The sequence below is a fragment of the Poecile atricapillus genome, chromosome 3, assembly GCF_030490865.1.
Source record: "Poecile atricapillus isolate bPoeAtr1 chromosome 3, bPoeAtr1.hap1, whole genome shotgun sequence".
In the NCBI taxonomy this organism is placed as follows: Eukaryota; Metazoa; Chordata; class Aves; order Passeriformes; family Paridae; genus Poecile; species Poecile atricapillus.
In genome coordinates this window covers 27,283,423-27,300,017 of record NC_081251.1, presented here as the reverse complement: position 1 = coordinate 27,300,017, position 16,595 = coordinate 27,283,423, and the positions used below count along the sequence as shown (strand labels likewise).

The window sequence follows — 16,595 nt, the reverse complement described above, 5'->3', positions numbered from 1 at the left end:
TTCACAGATGCTTTTTTCTGTCTTTATGCTTTTTTACTCTTCTCTGAAATAACTTCCTTCTTTGACAACACTTTCCAACTAATCCTCCAGTCCTACAATGTACTGAAAAATGGTTAGCATTTGTTCAGGTTTCATATTCTATGTCTCTGTTTGCATTAATAGAGAGGAAAAATATTGTATAAAATTCTTAACAAGTAAGAGAATTGCCCTACCAGACCTGCAGCAAAGTTTAATGATGTTGCTTTATGTGGTTTAACCAAATTTTTTCCTTTACTGACCTGTTAGTAAAAACAATCCCTTTACTTTGCCCCAACTTTTCTAGTACCATATGGTGTTTTAATCAGATGAGAAATGGAGGATCATATTTGGATCTCATTATCTTTAAAATTTACAAAAGACAGACTAGAAAATATATATGTCAGTGAATATCTATGTACTTTCTCTCTGTCCAACAGATTGCTTATCAGCAAATTCTAAGAAATAGATCAACCCCAAAATTTTTCTTGTACACTGCCTGCGAATCTTAATTCCATGAAGGACATGAACAGCAAGCCAATGTATGTGTGTTTTTATTTTTGTATTTGTCTTCCTAAATTCCACTTAAAAAACTTTTACACTCCTGAGGAAATGCATACCTGACTTTATGTGGCACTTCAGAAGCCATTCTTTTTTTAATAAAGTCATTGAACTTACTTTCTGTAGCAAATTAATTTGTCTCTAAAATAAGAGTATGGAACCAAAGAGCTCTTTATTTAATCCACTATTGTATTACACAATGGGGGGCATCTCATCCTCTTATCTCCTTATTCTTGACACATGAAATCTGAAAGCATGCAATAACTCTGAGAGGGTAACTGAGGAAGAATAGCAACATTTCCCACTGCTTGTGCTGATTTTCCTGGGAGCTTCATATTTCAATGAACTTTTTTCACAGTTGTTAAGCTGAAAATCTGTGTGATTCAGAAGTAAGGTAATTCATATTAATTATTGCTATTGTTGTTTATATTTTGTCATTGTTTTGTTTGTTGGAGGTTTTTTTTCCTACTGATCTGCTAGCAGCAAAGCTTTTATCCCAGTTCTAACTGGGGTAAACTGTTTAAATTAAGTAACTTCTTACTCTCATTTTTCATTATTCATAAGGGAATTATAAATGTCACAGGACTTGCATATCAATTACAGGACTATGTTATATTGAAAAGGGTAATAAATTCCCTATTCCTAATAACAATTAAGTTCTGTTATACAATACATATCACCTTCTCAGCAGATCTTGACATCACTCCAAAAGAAGCAGCAAACTGACAACTTTACAGTCCTCATGGGAAAATGAAAACAGATAACAGATATGATTTAATAAGGGTTTTTTTTGTTTTCTTTTACTTTTGTGGTTATTTTATTCTGCAGTTGCAAAACATTGTTAGGTGCTGTTTTAATGCATACCACAAAACTATAAGACAGCCTTTTAGTTCCAATATTATAGGACAACCTTTCAATCCAGCAAGCACAAACAGAATAAAAACTTATTCTGTGTTTTCTTACTGTAAATAAGAGGGATTCTGAAGCTGCCTGCTGTGATACAGTAATCAACCTTCTGTTGTAATAGCTGTAAGTCTTCTGGTGTATTTCTGTAAGACTAGAGTATGTCTCTGTTTTTCCTTAATCCTTTTTCTCTAGTTCTAATCCATCTTTTAGTGGAAGTGACAAAAATATTCCTACAGTATTGGAAGACGTACCTAGCTATTGTGGCCCTTTGCCTGGGTTTAAGGGATTTTTTTTTTTAAAGAAAAACACTACAGAGAAATAGTTCTACATCTTCACACTCAATTGTATGGCTTAAGATCCAATTTTTCCAAAGCAGTAGAAATGGTCATTGAAGTCAAGTAGCTAAAAGAGACATGGTGGACTCATTAGCCCTCACTGGCAGAAAGAAATTCTAGGTGGGGGAGAATGAACACAAAAAAAAGTTACAGAAAAGTCAGATTTGCTCCTTTTAAAAAAAGCTTTCTAGATCAGAACTTCTGTTCTGCTCTTTTGTGCTGTATTCAAGAATAGATAAAGAACCCTTAAAAAGCAATAGTCTGAACAGAGCAAGTGACCTCAGCCACTCCTTATACGGCTTCCCTTCAAGACCCTTCACCATCTTTGTTGCCCCCAGGACAGGGCTGGTCCTCCTGGCTGCCAGGGCACTGCTGGCTCCTTTTCAACTTTCTTTCAACCAGAGCCCCAAGACCCTTTCTCCTGTGCTGCTTTCCATCAATCTTTCTCCAGTCCGTACATTCATCCAGGGTTGCTCTGACCCAGGTGCAGAATCCTCCACTATCCCTGGCTGAACTTCATATGGTTGGTGATTGCCCAGTACTCTAATTTGTCTCTCTGCAGGGTCTCTCTGCCTTTGAGGGAGTCAACAGTTCCTCCCAGTTTACTATTATTGGCAAACTTACTTATTATTCCTTTAAATCCGGTGTCCAAGTAATTTATGAAGATGTTGAAGAGCACAGGGCTGAGGATGGAGCCCTCTGGAGCCCCACAAGTCACCAGTCTGATGACACTCCATTCACTATAACCCTTTGCATTCGACCCATGAGCCAGTTACTCACCCACCACATGAAGGGTTTATCCAGCTGTGTGCTGGATATTTGTCCAGAAGGATTCTGTGAGAGACAGCACCAAAAGATTAACTGAAATCCAGAAATATTAAATCAATTGGCTTCCCTTGATCAACAGTGGATTACCTTGTCCTAAAAGGAAATTATAAGCTTTATATAAGTGATTTATAAGCAGGACTTTCCCCTCATGGAGCTGTGACTGATACAACTGAAGTTCTGAATACAACTGCATTGTTCTTCAGATGTTTTTCTGTAACTCCCTGAATAATCTTCTACATGATTTTATCAGTCACAGAAGAACCTAAAGTGTTCAAATAAAAATGCATACTGTAAAATCTGTTTGTTTGGCTACAATTTCAGCTGTGGTATTTAGAAAGGGTTCAGAGCAATTTCAGAGCTGTAGGCTTGTGGTTAAGCCAAGTTATGGAAAGGTAGGGAAAAAAAAAAAAGCAGAAGTGAAGTATAGAACTGTCAGGTCTAACTTGAATTATTGAAATAAATACTAGAGAAAATGGGAATCTGAACTATTTATAAGCATCTGAAGCCAACGAAAATATGACAGTTCCTGCCTGGGTAAAATGAATTTCTCAAGAGCAAAATGTGTGAAACCATTGTAATTTCTGATTTGAGGTGGTAATAAACTTTTGGCATAAGGAGAAAGATCCTATACATTTTGAGTGCATCATCATTATTATAAGGAAACCAAGGGAACACTGTCTCTGTGAAACTACCACTGAAAAACATGTAACTCACTGGAAAAAAAAAAAAAAAGTACTAAAAGATGATAGTGATTCAGTATGGAAAAGAACATCACTGGAAATATTGTGGATCTGCTAATGTTCTTCATTAATGTTCCTTATTAATGACCTGGATTATTGAATTAGGAATATTGTGTCTAAATGTGCAGATGACACCAGTCTGGGAGAGAAAGAGGCAAAAACTCTAGCAATGTTCTGGAAAACAAAGACAGCTCAGCCGAGCGAAGATGAATCCTCTTTGCCAGTCATAAACAAATTCATAGAAAATTGGAGGCAACCAGGCAGCAATTTGCTAAAACACATCCAGAGATTTCGGGTTCAACGGGATTGAACCATGTACTGGTGTTGTTGAAAAAGAAATCTCCACCCTCAGATATTTGTCCAAGAGTTCTGCTTGTGCAAGAAGTGATGCATCTCCCTGCCACACACCAGACTGCACCAGCAGGCTCCTGCCAATCTGACTTTGCCCTGCTGACTTTGATTTCCAGGCTTCCTCTCAGGCCTACCTTGTCACTGCAGGGTGTCTGCTCATCACTGTGCTGTGCCAGACCTGGCTATCAGCAATGGGCCTCCTCAGCTTCTCTCGTTTAGGTGCTGTGGGACTGCATTGCTTGTCAGTGAGTTGTGCCCTGCCTGCTTTGCTGTCATATGACCTATATGAAAAATAAAACTTGGTTAAATTCATTAAAGCTATCTGAACAAAGTACTTTAAAATATGATATTAAGACATATACTCTGCACACAGAGTCAGCACAGGATATGACTGAAATATATGTTGGTAACTGCTACATGTCTCACAAAGTCTATTAATATTTATTTCTCCAAAGGGTTTGTGCCTCTAAATGCAGCTCTAGGTATTCAGATTTCGATCCTGACATTATGTTATTATCCATAACTAGATTTCATTGATGAATGAAGATCATTATCAGAAAAACAGTGGTGTTCAATAAGTAGTGACCAAACTATTAGAAAACAGCTTGTCTCTCACCTCCAAAGAACTCAATTTAGTCTGATATTTTAAAATTTTTAAATATGTCAGATAACTCATATTTGGGTACGCAGTGATTCTGTGATGGACTACATTCATGAAATGGAAATAACAATGCCCTTTAACTCTCCTGTGTTGGAGCATAGCTGAAGCATGTGTAGCTAAAAATTAATCTCCAGGGTTGAGCAGACCCTGCAAATATATCAGTGAAGGGAAATTAATGTGCCTGTGCCAAGAATTTCTGCTTTAACACAGAGGTGACTAGGACAAATTGGCCAACAGTAATTGCTTAGTAAAAGCCTATAAGAGGGCCAGGAAGGGGTGTGGATTCAAGCTTATACAGGGTATGACTCTGGCTCTGTAAGCTCTGCCTGTGACATCTGTCCCCTGGGAACTGCCTGAATCAGAACTGATCTTAGAGTAAATCCATTGGTAGCCTGCATGAATCACCTTCGTTGTCTGTGTCAGGGACTTTGGCTTGCCACCACTGTCATATTAGTTTTTACGGTAAATAACCTAATATGGCTGAGGCAGTACTTCTGGGATATGAGGAATGTTTTAAAATATACATGTATTTGTTGATACCAAATTGAGTTAGTGGTAAGCAGAAGGTGGACTGACTGCTCTTTTAAGGTGCTCTCCAGACTGAATTAAGTTTAAATGAGGCACAGAAGTTTTTGCTGAAAAAATACTTTTTCAGTCTTCCAATCAGAAAATCATACCACAAAATTCAAACCAATTACAATTACAAAACTGTAATGATTATTTTTCAGCTTCCAGTAGAGCTTTTTGAGGAATATCCAATGAAACATTATTTATCAGGAAATGCTGACATGATGGGATAAAACCAGACTTTTGGCCTAGAAACTTCATTTTTTTCACTTATTACTTAGTTGAAAAAACTTTGCAAAAGATCTAAAACTCTTGAACTACTTCAAAGTTTATAACATAAAATTGAATGGCAAATATTGAAATTCTTTCACCTTAGAATATTTATTTATTTATTTATTTATTGCAGGACTGACGTATGTAGGAAAATATTTATGTACAAACACCCTAAGTACTCCTGAAAGTAGTCTTACTACTTGTTAAACTTTTTTTTCAGACTATGTGTACATAAACACAAATTTTGACTTTTCCCCACTCTCTACTGAAAAATAAAGCCGCTGATTTTTTCACAAGAACCAAACAATCTGAATTTTTCAGATTGCTGCTGTTAGATCAGGAAGTCTCCTTGTGAAAATGAGGTGTCTTCAGAGAACACGACTTTCTTAAATTTGCATTGCCATGACTTCTCAGTCTCTTACCTTCTGGTACATGAAGTTTTAAAACTTTTAGAGGGCAACTCTGTTATTCTAAACTAATTGCTGAAGTTTGAATTGTCTTTACTGAGAATTAATAGGTTTTTTTCCCTAAGTTGCAGACACCATATTTGTAAGAAGGATACAACAGAGAAAATTGTGTTTTCTGCTGTGTCTCTTGTACTTGTGATTGGTTACTTCAATACAGCAATCACATGTATTTATTAGAGGAGATGGTCACAGTAAAGCCTTTCTTCTTATATTGTCTGAGGCAACAGCATTATTTGTTTTCTCTGCCTTTCATGTTGTAATGGGCTGACCCTGGCTGGATGCCAGGCACCTGTCAAAGGCACTTTATCTCTCTCCTTGGAAAATATATGGAGGGCTGAAAATATAAGATAAGGCTCGTGAGTTCAAATAAGGACTGGGAGAGATCACTTACCCATTACTGTCACAGCCAAAACAGACCTGACATGGAAAAATTGACTGAATTTACTACTAATCCAACCCAGAACAGGAAAATGAGAAGTAAAACAAAATCTTAAAAACACTTTCTTGCCACCCTTCCCTCCTTCCCGTGCTCTACCAGCTACCCCCTGGTGCTGCAGGAAGACAGGAAGGGGGGTTACGAACGGTTCACCCCAGGCTGTTTGTGATGCTCCTCAGGGAGAGGAGTCCTTGCCCTGCTTCAGGGACAGTGTGGGGTCCCTCCCATGGGAGACAGTACTCTGTGAACTCCAGTGTGACTCTTCTCTACAGGCTGCAGTTCCTCATGAACTGCTCAGGCTTGGGTCCCTTTCCATGGGATACAGTCTTTCAGGGACAACCTGCTCCATTGTGATTTCTCCCACAAGGTCACAAGTCCTACCAGGAAACCTGCTCCAGAGTGGGCTCCTCTGTCCACGGGTCTGCAAATCCCTGCCTGCTCTAGCGTGCATTTCCTGTGAGTTCACAGCCTCCTATCCACCTCCTGTCCACCCTGCCCCGGCGTGGAGGAGCTCCATGGGCTGCAGGGGCACAGCTGCCTCACCATGGGCTGCACCAGGGGCTGCAGGGGAATCTCAGCTCTGGCACCTGGAGCACCTCCTGGCCCTCCTTCTGCACTGACCTTGGTGTCTGCAGAGCTGTTCTTCTCGTTGTTACTCTACATTTCCCTGGCCACAATTAAAAATCCATGCAATCACTTTCTTCCTCCTTAAATTTTATCACAGAAGGATTAGTGCCGTTTGCTGGTGGCCTTGTCCTTGGCCAGCAGGGGTCTGTCCTGAAGGCAGCTGGCATTGACTCTGTAAGACATGAGTCTTCTCAGAGAAGCCCCCGCTGTAAGCCAAAACCTAGCCAAGCAAACCCAATACACATGCCAAGGTGATGATTTTTCCTTTTTATTACCCTTTCTCTGTTTTGTTCAACACTGAACAAATTTATTAATTGCCTAGTTTTTACAATTTTTACATTTTGTATAATTTTTTCAATGAGTACAATTTTTATATTTGAAATTCCAGAGGACCCAAGAAAAGGCATAATTTCATTATGATAGGTGTTGAATGACAAAAACAATTGCAACCACTCTATCCCAAAAATCAATTTATTGAAATGGTTTTATATATAATTATCGCACTCAGTACAAATAAGGAGAAATTGAAAACTCATAATTTAAGAATCCTAATGACATTGAAAATATTGTCCAGATTTTACATGAATTTATTAAATTCTGTCATTTCTTTCTTTCTTTCTTTCAGTCTTTCTAAGCTTTTCTCAGATGTAATTTTAACAGAAACCATAAAACTTTTTCCCCGGAACTAGTATTTGTTCAATAAGAGTGAATGAATGCACATCAAATCCTGCTGGCTCTGACAATAACCCTTAATGTGAGGTTTCAGTTAATAGTTTCAGATGTACCTGCCATCCAGAATATAGGGAGCCATGTAGTGAAATTGCCATAAATCACTGTGTGGCTGGACTATGTCAGAATTTATCAGAATTCAGTGATCTCCCTGGAGAGTTTAAGTGTCACAGTCTGACTGGTAAAAATCACTTTTGTCATGAGGCATTTGGGTTTGTCAAAAAGAAATGTCTCAAGAATGTAAATGTGGCATTTAAAAAAAAAATTAAATATTCTGTTGCTAAATTTTCCTTATCTAAATTTATGAAGTATCTTTTGGATATCTATAACAGAAAAATTAATCAAAATGTGCTCATTTCTTTTTGTAGGAAATAATATATTCTTAAATATTGCAACTGAATCTGTTTTGATGAGAAACCTTATACATAACCATATGTTTAAAATTAAAATTGAGCCCTGAAACCACTATCCTTTGTTCTTCAACTTAGTATAGTGACTTTTTTAAGTAGATCAGATTGCTCAAAGCCCAATAATCCATGCCATAATACTATGATAATTAATTCAAAACCCAGAAATAAAAGGATACATAGTTTAAGACCTTTAGTTCAAATCTATAAAATTATTATGAATAATAATTTTAATTTCATCAAGGAAAAAAACCTATTGGCTTTTCTATATTCATAACCTCTACTTAGATGAAAGTCACACATGCAACTGCTATAAATATATCTGTGCATAGATGTTACCATCATTGATCAATGTTTTAATTTTATTTTTTTGTCATATATTTTTTATATTAGGTTTATGTAATACTTCATTATGCAGATTTTAAGAGCTATTTACAAAGGCAAAAATGAGAGACTTAAATTTTTAATGGCCATAAACAAGGAGGAAGGCTTCAGCTGTGCAAGAATGTTGCACAGCTGGTGTTTAGGATGAAATTGAAACATACCTTAAAGTCACCTTTCTGCATCTACTGATTTAGAAACTAAAACAACTGCATGTGTAGGGCAGTTTTAATATGCATTGCCTTGTATTTATGCCTCAAAGGCTTGTTCAACAAGCCAGAATTTGTAAAGTGCAGCATGTACCAGCAATTTACCCTGATGGTCAGAGGCTGCTGTCTTCCCTCATGTAACAAGATGTTCAAAAGTTAAAAAATCTTCCAGATCAGGAGGTCTTCAGTCATGCCTTAAGAACACGGTTTACATCTCCTTTAGTTTAAAGACTATGTCCAAGTAGTACTGAACTTTTGAAATGTTTTAATGATTTTTTACATTCCATTGCACTTAATAAACACTATTAAGACTAGGTTATGTTTATTTTTTAAAGTTATCATGGCATACTGTAGAAACACAGATTTATTTGAACGTCTTTGACCAAAGAATCTTCCTTTTTGTCAAGGATTTAACTAACACAATGTCAGATATGGGGCAACTCAACGGCACACTGGAATCTGTCATGACAGTACCTATGCTACTGAAGCATGGAATTACTTTATAAATATATTTTTAAATTAAATGTGAAGTTCAGATCTTCAGCCAGATTTGGTAACTAAGTTTGTAAGGCACTGGAATTCATTATATTTAACTCACTGAACCAAATCTCTGATTTAAGTCTTTAGTGGCTTTTCATGCTGCTCTTGTTAAATTATAATAAATTGTTCCAGTCTATTTTGATCTTTGCTGGACTAAAAATATTTACAAAAATTTTAAGTGTTCAGCTAATAGGAGACCAGAAAACTGTACCTCTTATGCTTTAGCTTACTTACTTTTTATGACCAAACCAAAAAGTCTAAAATTTGAAATTTTGCATTTATATTCAGCATTTGGACACTAGCTCCACACACATGGATTGATTTTTCAGTGCTTTATATCACTTTGTTAAGTATATTTATTTGGTTTGAAAAAAAACCAAACAAAGAATATTTACTTGCAAATATTTCTTGTGTATGTTCAAAACTAAAAGTGCTATCATCAATGAAAAGTATTATTTCCTTGATGCCCATTGTATTTTGAATGGTTTTTTATTATCGTTTAATGTACAGCTTTATCATTGGCTTTATGATGATGACTTTGTTCCATTTAGAGTTGTTTTGTATATGAAACTGAAACTTTCAAGGAAACTGGAATATTATACCCTATCCTAAATAAAAATTTAAAGCATAAGAAAAGTGCACATTAAATTGGTCTACCACTTGTCTGTTTTCTCAGACTAAATGTAATAAATTTCCTAAATTGTGTGTTACTTTATTTTTCAACAGGTTTTACTGGGGAATTATGTGAAGCAGATGTTGCTGCCTGTCTATCACAACCATGTGGAGCCTCCAGCATCTGTAAAGACATTGTTGGTGGCTATCTTTGTTTCTGTGCGCCTGGCTTTATAGGTGAGTTCATACAAATGTTTAACACGTTTCAATCAGCCCTAAACCAGAGAAAAGAAGTTTGTTCAAAAGTAGTAAGAGAGAAATTAGCAGCATGCCTCTGATTCAGGCAAAAACAACTTTTGTTTCCTAACACACAAAAGTACTTGGCTGAGTAAGAGTATTCAGCTGTAAAAAATACTGACTACAAGGGACTATTTCCACTCCAATTACTCTTTATGCTATTTTAGACAGGGTGTCTGTCTTACACTGATGTGATTTTAACTCCCAGCCATATGCAAGTTGGCCTTAATTTATCTCCTTTGTGCTCTCTGTAATAATAAGGCTGCAGTAACAAGGGTCTCATCTGCCAAACATACATCCAAGATCCTGGGCAGGCTTAACTACTCACATTTGCATCTACCCTGCAGGCCACTGTCATTAGACTGACTAGATTAAAATTAGTTTGGCTATGGCAGCATACTGATGCGGTGTTTTCAGATGACAGTTTAAAAATCAAAAAAAGTCTTTCTAGATACATGTACAGGTATTTTTGACCAACTATATCTTGAAATTATCAAGGGCAGTAGGAATTCCCTGGGTGGCAGACCAGCTGTGCTACCCAGATCCATCCTAACTCCAGGGACTTTGACAGGGCTCCCAAAGCAGGAAAAAGATGACACTAAAATCTCCCTCAATAGTAAAGGAGGACACAGACAACCAGAGGAACTGACATCTTGAGAAGGCTGTATACCTCTTAACTTGCTGTTCTACATCCTTACATAGGCATTGATTTAGATTAAATAATCTGTAATTTAAGAGTTGTAGTATTTGTTTCTTTAATGCAGTGAGATGACTTCTCCTCTTTCTATGGTTGCTTTATGTTATTATTATTATAAAAATATAAAGTATAATTGTATGATGTTACTTGTGATAATCCTTGGTGAGATCTTTTTTTATTGAAAAGTTTGTCTAAATTCTTATATCTACATAACAGCAGATTGGTACTTTTATATTTTTTCTGTGGTCAATTAAAACCCTCAAAATCCCTCAGAAGCAATCAGGAGCTTTATGTATCTTGAAGCATTAGTAATAATGAATTTGATGCCAGAAAAAAAATGCTAGATACATCATTCACAACTAGAAACTAGCATCAATATTTTTTCCTCTGCATATTTACAAATACATGCCAATATCTCATTTTCTGATTTTTAATTTTTACATAATATGAAAATATTTGTCCATAATTAAAACATTTACCAATATTTCCCAACGATATCTTTAAAACAAACCCCTAAATTAATAAATTAAAGAAAAAATAATATGATAGAAAAAGATTGGTTTGATTTTTTTTCTCAGAAAACGTATTTAGACTTGTGATGTTTTAGGAAAACTCAAGGGTTTCTTGCCCTTAAAATATGAAAATATGCACGTGTTTGAGTACATCTGTAAAGGACTCTATAAAATCTTTGTTGAACATTATATTCTGTTTTTTTCCTTTAATCAAAAAGAAATTAATTCCCCAAAGACAGTTTATGGTTCATTGATAAAAGCTCCCTGTACCTTACCTCAGTTATTTCATTTTGTTGTTGCTGCCTGCACTGATGATTCACCACTGGTGTGTTCCTAATGAAATGAATCCTTCCCTTGTTTCCAGGTCATAACTGCGAGATTGAAGTGGATGAGTGTCTTAGTGACCCTTGTCACCACGGAGCTACTTGTGTTGATCACCTGAATGCCTTCAGTTGCATCTGTCAGGATGGATTTGAAGGTATAAAAAAATCCACAGAACTTTGTAAAGCTACTCAGCATTTTTCGTCTTTTTTTTTTTTTTTAACATATCAAATTATATTCATGCATTCATATATGGGTGCCATCTGAAGTCATAAACATATCAGTTAGAAGTGTATCTTGACTAAATTACCTATTGTGTTTTCATGATAGCTTGGAACTAGGTGTTTTCTGCTGTCTTGGCTGCTGAAAATGGATCTGGGATTAAGTGAAATTCTGCAAATAGGAGATATTCTTTTCTACAAGCTTTTAAAATATTTCAAAGCTTTAATATCCTCAAATTGAGAAAAAAAAAAAATCCAACCGTGTGCTAAAAGTTTTGGGTTTGGTATTTTTGTACAATTTATATGAAAAATTTAATTGCCTTAATAAGTGGATACACTAATAGCTGCAGCTATGCTTTCAGATTAGATCCGGAACTTAAAGTGTATCCATTTTCTTTTTAAAGCACCATTTTTTAACCATCATGGATATTAAATCATTAAAATACAAACCAATCCATAATTCAAATGTCCCAGTGCAAAATAGTACATTTCTACCACTTATATATTCAGAAAAATTATCACTTGCATATTTATTTCTTTAAATGCTTTCAACTTCCCAAATCATGCAATTGCTGCAATTTTTCATTTATTCTTCAAATGATAAAGAATTTGGTTCATTAAAAAATACTGGAAATAAAGTATTTTTATACTTTGAGTAGTTATGTGGGGGTTTTATAGTCTAGATTGCAATAAATTTTCTTCTTGTCTATAACACGTTTCTTAAAGGAGTACATCTTTTGCCTTATCATGAACATAAAAAATATTTCCTCTCACCACAGCAATATGGTCTATTATCCTTAATGTAATTTGGTTTCTGTTCTTCTGTATTTATATAATAAGGAAATTGTCTGCTTTAAGACTTAGTAAACTATTTGATGACCGTACTTTTAATATTTTTTAAAAATTAGTGGACAGCGTGAACATTCAGAAGATGAACGTCTGTCGTAAACACCCAGATGTGAATATAAAAAGAGTGTCAAATAGATTCTGATGTGTGAGTTATATTCAGTTAAAATAAATGTTGGTTTTTACCTAAAGGTGCCATGGAATATCTTCTTTCCCCTTTCCTCGATTCTATATTTATAGGTACAACTTGTGAAGCAAATATAAATGAATGTCAGTCTTCTCCATGTCTTCATAATGCATCATGTGCAGACCTTATTGGTGGCTATAAATGCATTTGTCTACCTGGTTTTACTGGTGAGTTGTTTTCATCATAAACCTTGTTTTCCACGGCCAGGTAGTCCACAAAGCATCCATTAAGACATTATTGACTAATTTACTTGTGTTTTATTGTCATTTCTCTGTACCTGCCCTGGACTAATATTTAATTTCCAGTCCAACAAACTGGAACACACTGACTGCATCTGTAATCTACATAGCACAACATAAATTAGTCTGCATTTAAAAATGCCTTCAAAGCTTGAACACATAAGGAAGACTAGCTGCCATTTAGCAACTCAGAAATAAGTTGGTATGTATTTGTGGTTATAAGAACAAAACGGATGTTGATATTAGTAGTGGGGCTGTTTATTTGGCTGATGTATGTTAGTTTATCTTCACAAGTTGCTTGAGATTTTTGTGGTGCAAATGAATTAGAAATTGGCACCTGAATTTTTAATAAGCGTTCATCTTCAACTTTCATCTTTTCAAAGGTGCAAAATGTGAAACAGATATAGACGAATGTGCTTCATTTCCCTGCAAGAATGGAGCCACCTGCATTGACCAACCTGGTAATTATTTCTGCCAATGTGTGGCTCCGTTTAAAGGTAATGAACACCAAGGGAGAGGGGAAAGCAAACATAATTAACTTTAGAAGACATTTCTGTCACTTGTCTAAATGCATTTCAGTCTTCCCACAGCATTAATAGTCCTTCACTTTCTCAAACAAAGCTCTCAAAGTGACCAGCCTTCTGCTGCAAATAAGATGAAGGGAACATTGTTTATACATATGCTAGGTGTGTTTCCTTATTAAATGGAATTGATAACTTAAAATCAGTTTGTTAACAAAATAAAATTGCTTTCATAGGTTATAGGAGGTATGTACCCATTAAGCTGCCATCACAAAGACTAGTTGATTTTCTGCACAGTTTTCTCTCCAATTTTATTGGCATTCTCTACATTATTTCATCATTCTTAGAAAACAATTTATAGCAACCTTGGAATCCAGAAACTGTGTGATTATTTCTCTTGATGCTTTTAAAAGAAACACATTTAAATTGCAAAGGTTATTGTGACCTTTCCCATAGAAATTTTGGGGTTAAATTTTAAACACTTACTGCTAAAACAATTTAAAGTAACAAATTGAGTGGTGTTCTTGAGCAAATCTAGTTCAAGTGATAGTGTCAATTAAAAGCACCTATTGATTTATAAATTAAATATAAATACATTTTTCCTCCAGCAGTTCAATATAATGATACTTACTTAGGATTCCAGAACAATCATTAAAAGGCAATTTTCCTGGTATGTTGAGACAGCAGGACTTTTCCCCTTTAGGGAAGATAGTTGAATAAAATTCATTATTCATGAGCTCATGAACAAACACTCACGTTTGTTCTTATTATTTTAATTAATGGTCAAAATTTAGTTTGTCATTTTTGTTAGTTTTGATTTATATTCTACTGAATAAAATCCAGTAGAATAGCAAGTAAATGACTACTGCAGTATGAGAATTGCCTCTGTGCAGGAAGATGTAAAATAATTTTCAGTACATGGTTAGGAATATCAGTCTCTTGAGTACGTGTTACAAAAGGAACCAGTTTTCCAGCAGAATTTTGTATTCCTTTAGAAATTTAAGTAAGTAGTTAAAAATTCAGGAAGTCAACCTTTCTGTAGTCATCCTTTAAGAGACGAGCAGCATCTCATACTCTCAATGGAAAAGGTAAGCCCTGCTGGTAGGACTCATAAAACATAACTGAGATCCTCAGAACATTACAGGAGGAAGTAGCTAATGGCTTGCTGTGCCACTGAGACACTCACAATTCATGAGTCCAGATGGGATCCACCTGAGGGCACTGAGGAACTGACAGAAGAGTTCACCAAGACACTCCATCATTTGTCATCAGTTCTGGCTAACTGGGAAGGTCACAGATGACTGGAGGTTGACCAGTGTGATGCCTATTCTCAGGATGGGTTAGAAGCAGGATTCAGGGAACTACAGGCTTATCAGCCTGGCCTTGGCATCTGGAGAGGTTATGGAACAAATTATCGTGAGTGTGATCACATGACACATAGAAGACAACCGGGGATCAGGCATCTGATTTGAGGATAGACAGGTCCTGCTTTATCAACCTGATCTCCTTTTATGACCAGGTGACACACCTGGTGGGTGATGAGAAGGCTGCAGACATTGTCTACCTGTACTTCATACAGCTTTTGATACTGTCTCCAAGAGCATCCTCCTGGAGAAACTGGTAATCCTTGCCTAAGACAGGTGCACTCTTCACTGGGTTAGGAGCTGTCTGGATGGCCAGACTCAGAGGGTGGTGATGAATGAGGTCACATCCATGTGATGGCTGGCCACTAGTGGGGTTCCCCAGGACACAGTATTGGGCCCAGTCCTGTTTGATATCTTTGTCAATGACCTGTGTGAAGGGCCCAAGGGCACCCTCAATCAGCTTGCAGATGACACCAGGTTGGGTGGGATTATTGGTCTGTTGGGAGTTAGGAAGGCTGTGCAGAGGGATTAGGACAGGCTGGTTCAGTGGGCCAAGGTCAGTGGTGTGAGGTTCAATAAGACAAGGTGAAGGGTCCTACGCTTCAGTCACAGCAACCCTATTCATCCCTATAGGCTGTGGGCGGAGTGTCTGGAAAGCTGCCCAGCAGAAAAGAACTTGAGGTGGACAGAGTTTGAACATGAGCCAGCGTGTGCCAAAGTAGCCAGGAAGGCAGTGGCATCCTGGCCTGTGTCAGCAGTAGTGTGGCCAGCAGGAGCAGGGCAGGGATTATCCCCCAGTCCCTCCCCAGTGTACTGGGCACTGCTGAGGCCACACCTCAGATCCCGTGTTCAGCTCTGGGCCCCTCACTTCAAGGAAGACATTGAGGGGCTGGAGCATGTGCAGATGAGGGCAATAGAGCAGGTGAAGGTTTTGGAGTGTAAGTCGTATCTGGAGTGCCTAAGGGAGCTGGGGTTGCTTAGCTTGTTTAGAGGAGTAGGCTCAGGGGTGACCTTCTCACTCTCTACAACTTCCTGAGATGGTACCAAGGTGGGGATTGTCCTCTTCTCCCAAGCCGCCAGCAACATGACAAGAGGGTGTGGCCTCAAGCTGAACCAGGGAAGGGTCAGGTTTAATACCAGGAAGAATTTCTTCACCGAAAGGGCATGGTTAAGCGTTGGAATATGCTGTCCAGGGAAGTACCAGCTTTGCCATCCCCAGAGGTGTTCAAGAAAAGTCTGGGCATGGCACTTAGTGCTGGTGGTTTAATTGATAGGGTGGTGATTAGCCAGGGGTTGGACTTGATGGCCATGGAGGTCATTTAGGTCCAACATAAATGATTCTATTATTCCATTCTATGATAATATTTTGGCACAGGATATCTGAGGCTGCTTACTTCTTTACAGCTCTATTCATCACCTTCCAAGATCAAATCCTTATACTGGTCTTGCCTAGATTTATATGGGTATAAATAAAAGTAGATTTAGTTTTACATAAAATGCTACCTCTGTCTCACACCATCTGTTTATTTAGTGTTAAACTGCTGTAAATGTAGCATTCACAGTAAGCCAACATAATGGTTAGTTAAACTGTGTTTTATAATTGTTTGGATATATTCAGGGCATTTTAATGAACAGCTTTGTGCACTAATTACAGATTACAGAATTAGTTAGTTAAGAAAGTACATACATGATATTAATGGCAAAAAATTATATAGGAACACCTGTTTTGGTTCTGAGTATTTTCA

General features: G+C 36.9%; 1 protein-coding gene across 1 annotated transcript in view; it reads left to right on the top strand.

The window, feature by feature from the left end:
- EYS (eyes shut homolog) overlaps window positions 1-16,595 on the top strand; it is a 625,315-nt gene that overhangs the window by 112,250 nt on the left and 496,470 nt on the right. Inside the window, exons 5-8 of the mRNA XM_058836459.1 lie at window positions 9,760-9,882; window positions 11,516-11,629; window positions 12,780-12,893; window positions 13,349-13,462. Of these exons, the coding sequence (XP_058692442.1) occupies window positions 9,760-9,882; window positions 11,516-11,629; window positions 12,780-12,893; window positions 13,349-13,462 (465 nt within the window). The remainder of the gene's footprint in view (window positions 1-9,759; window positions 9,883-11,515; window positions 11,630-12,779; window positions 12,894-13,348; window positions 13,463-16,595) is intronic.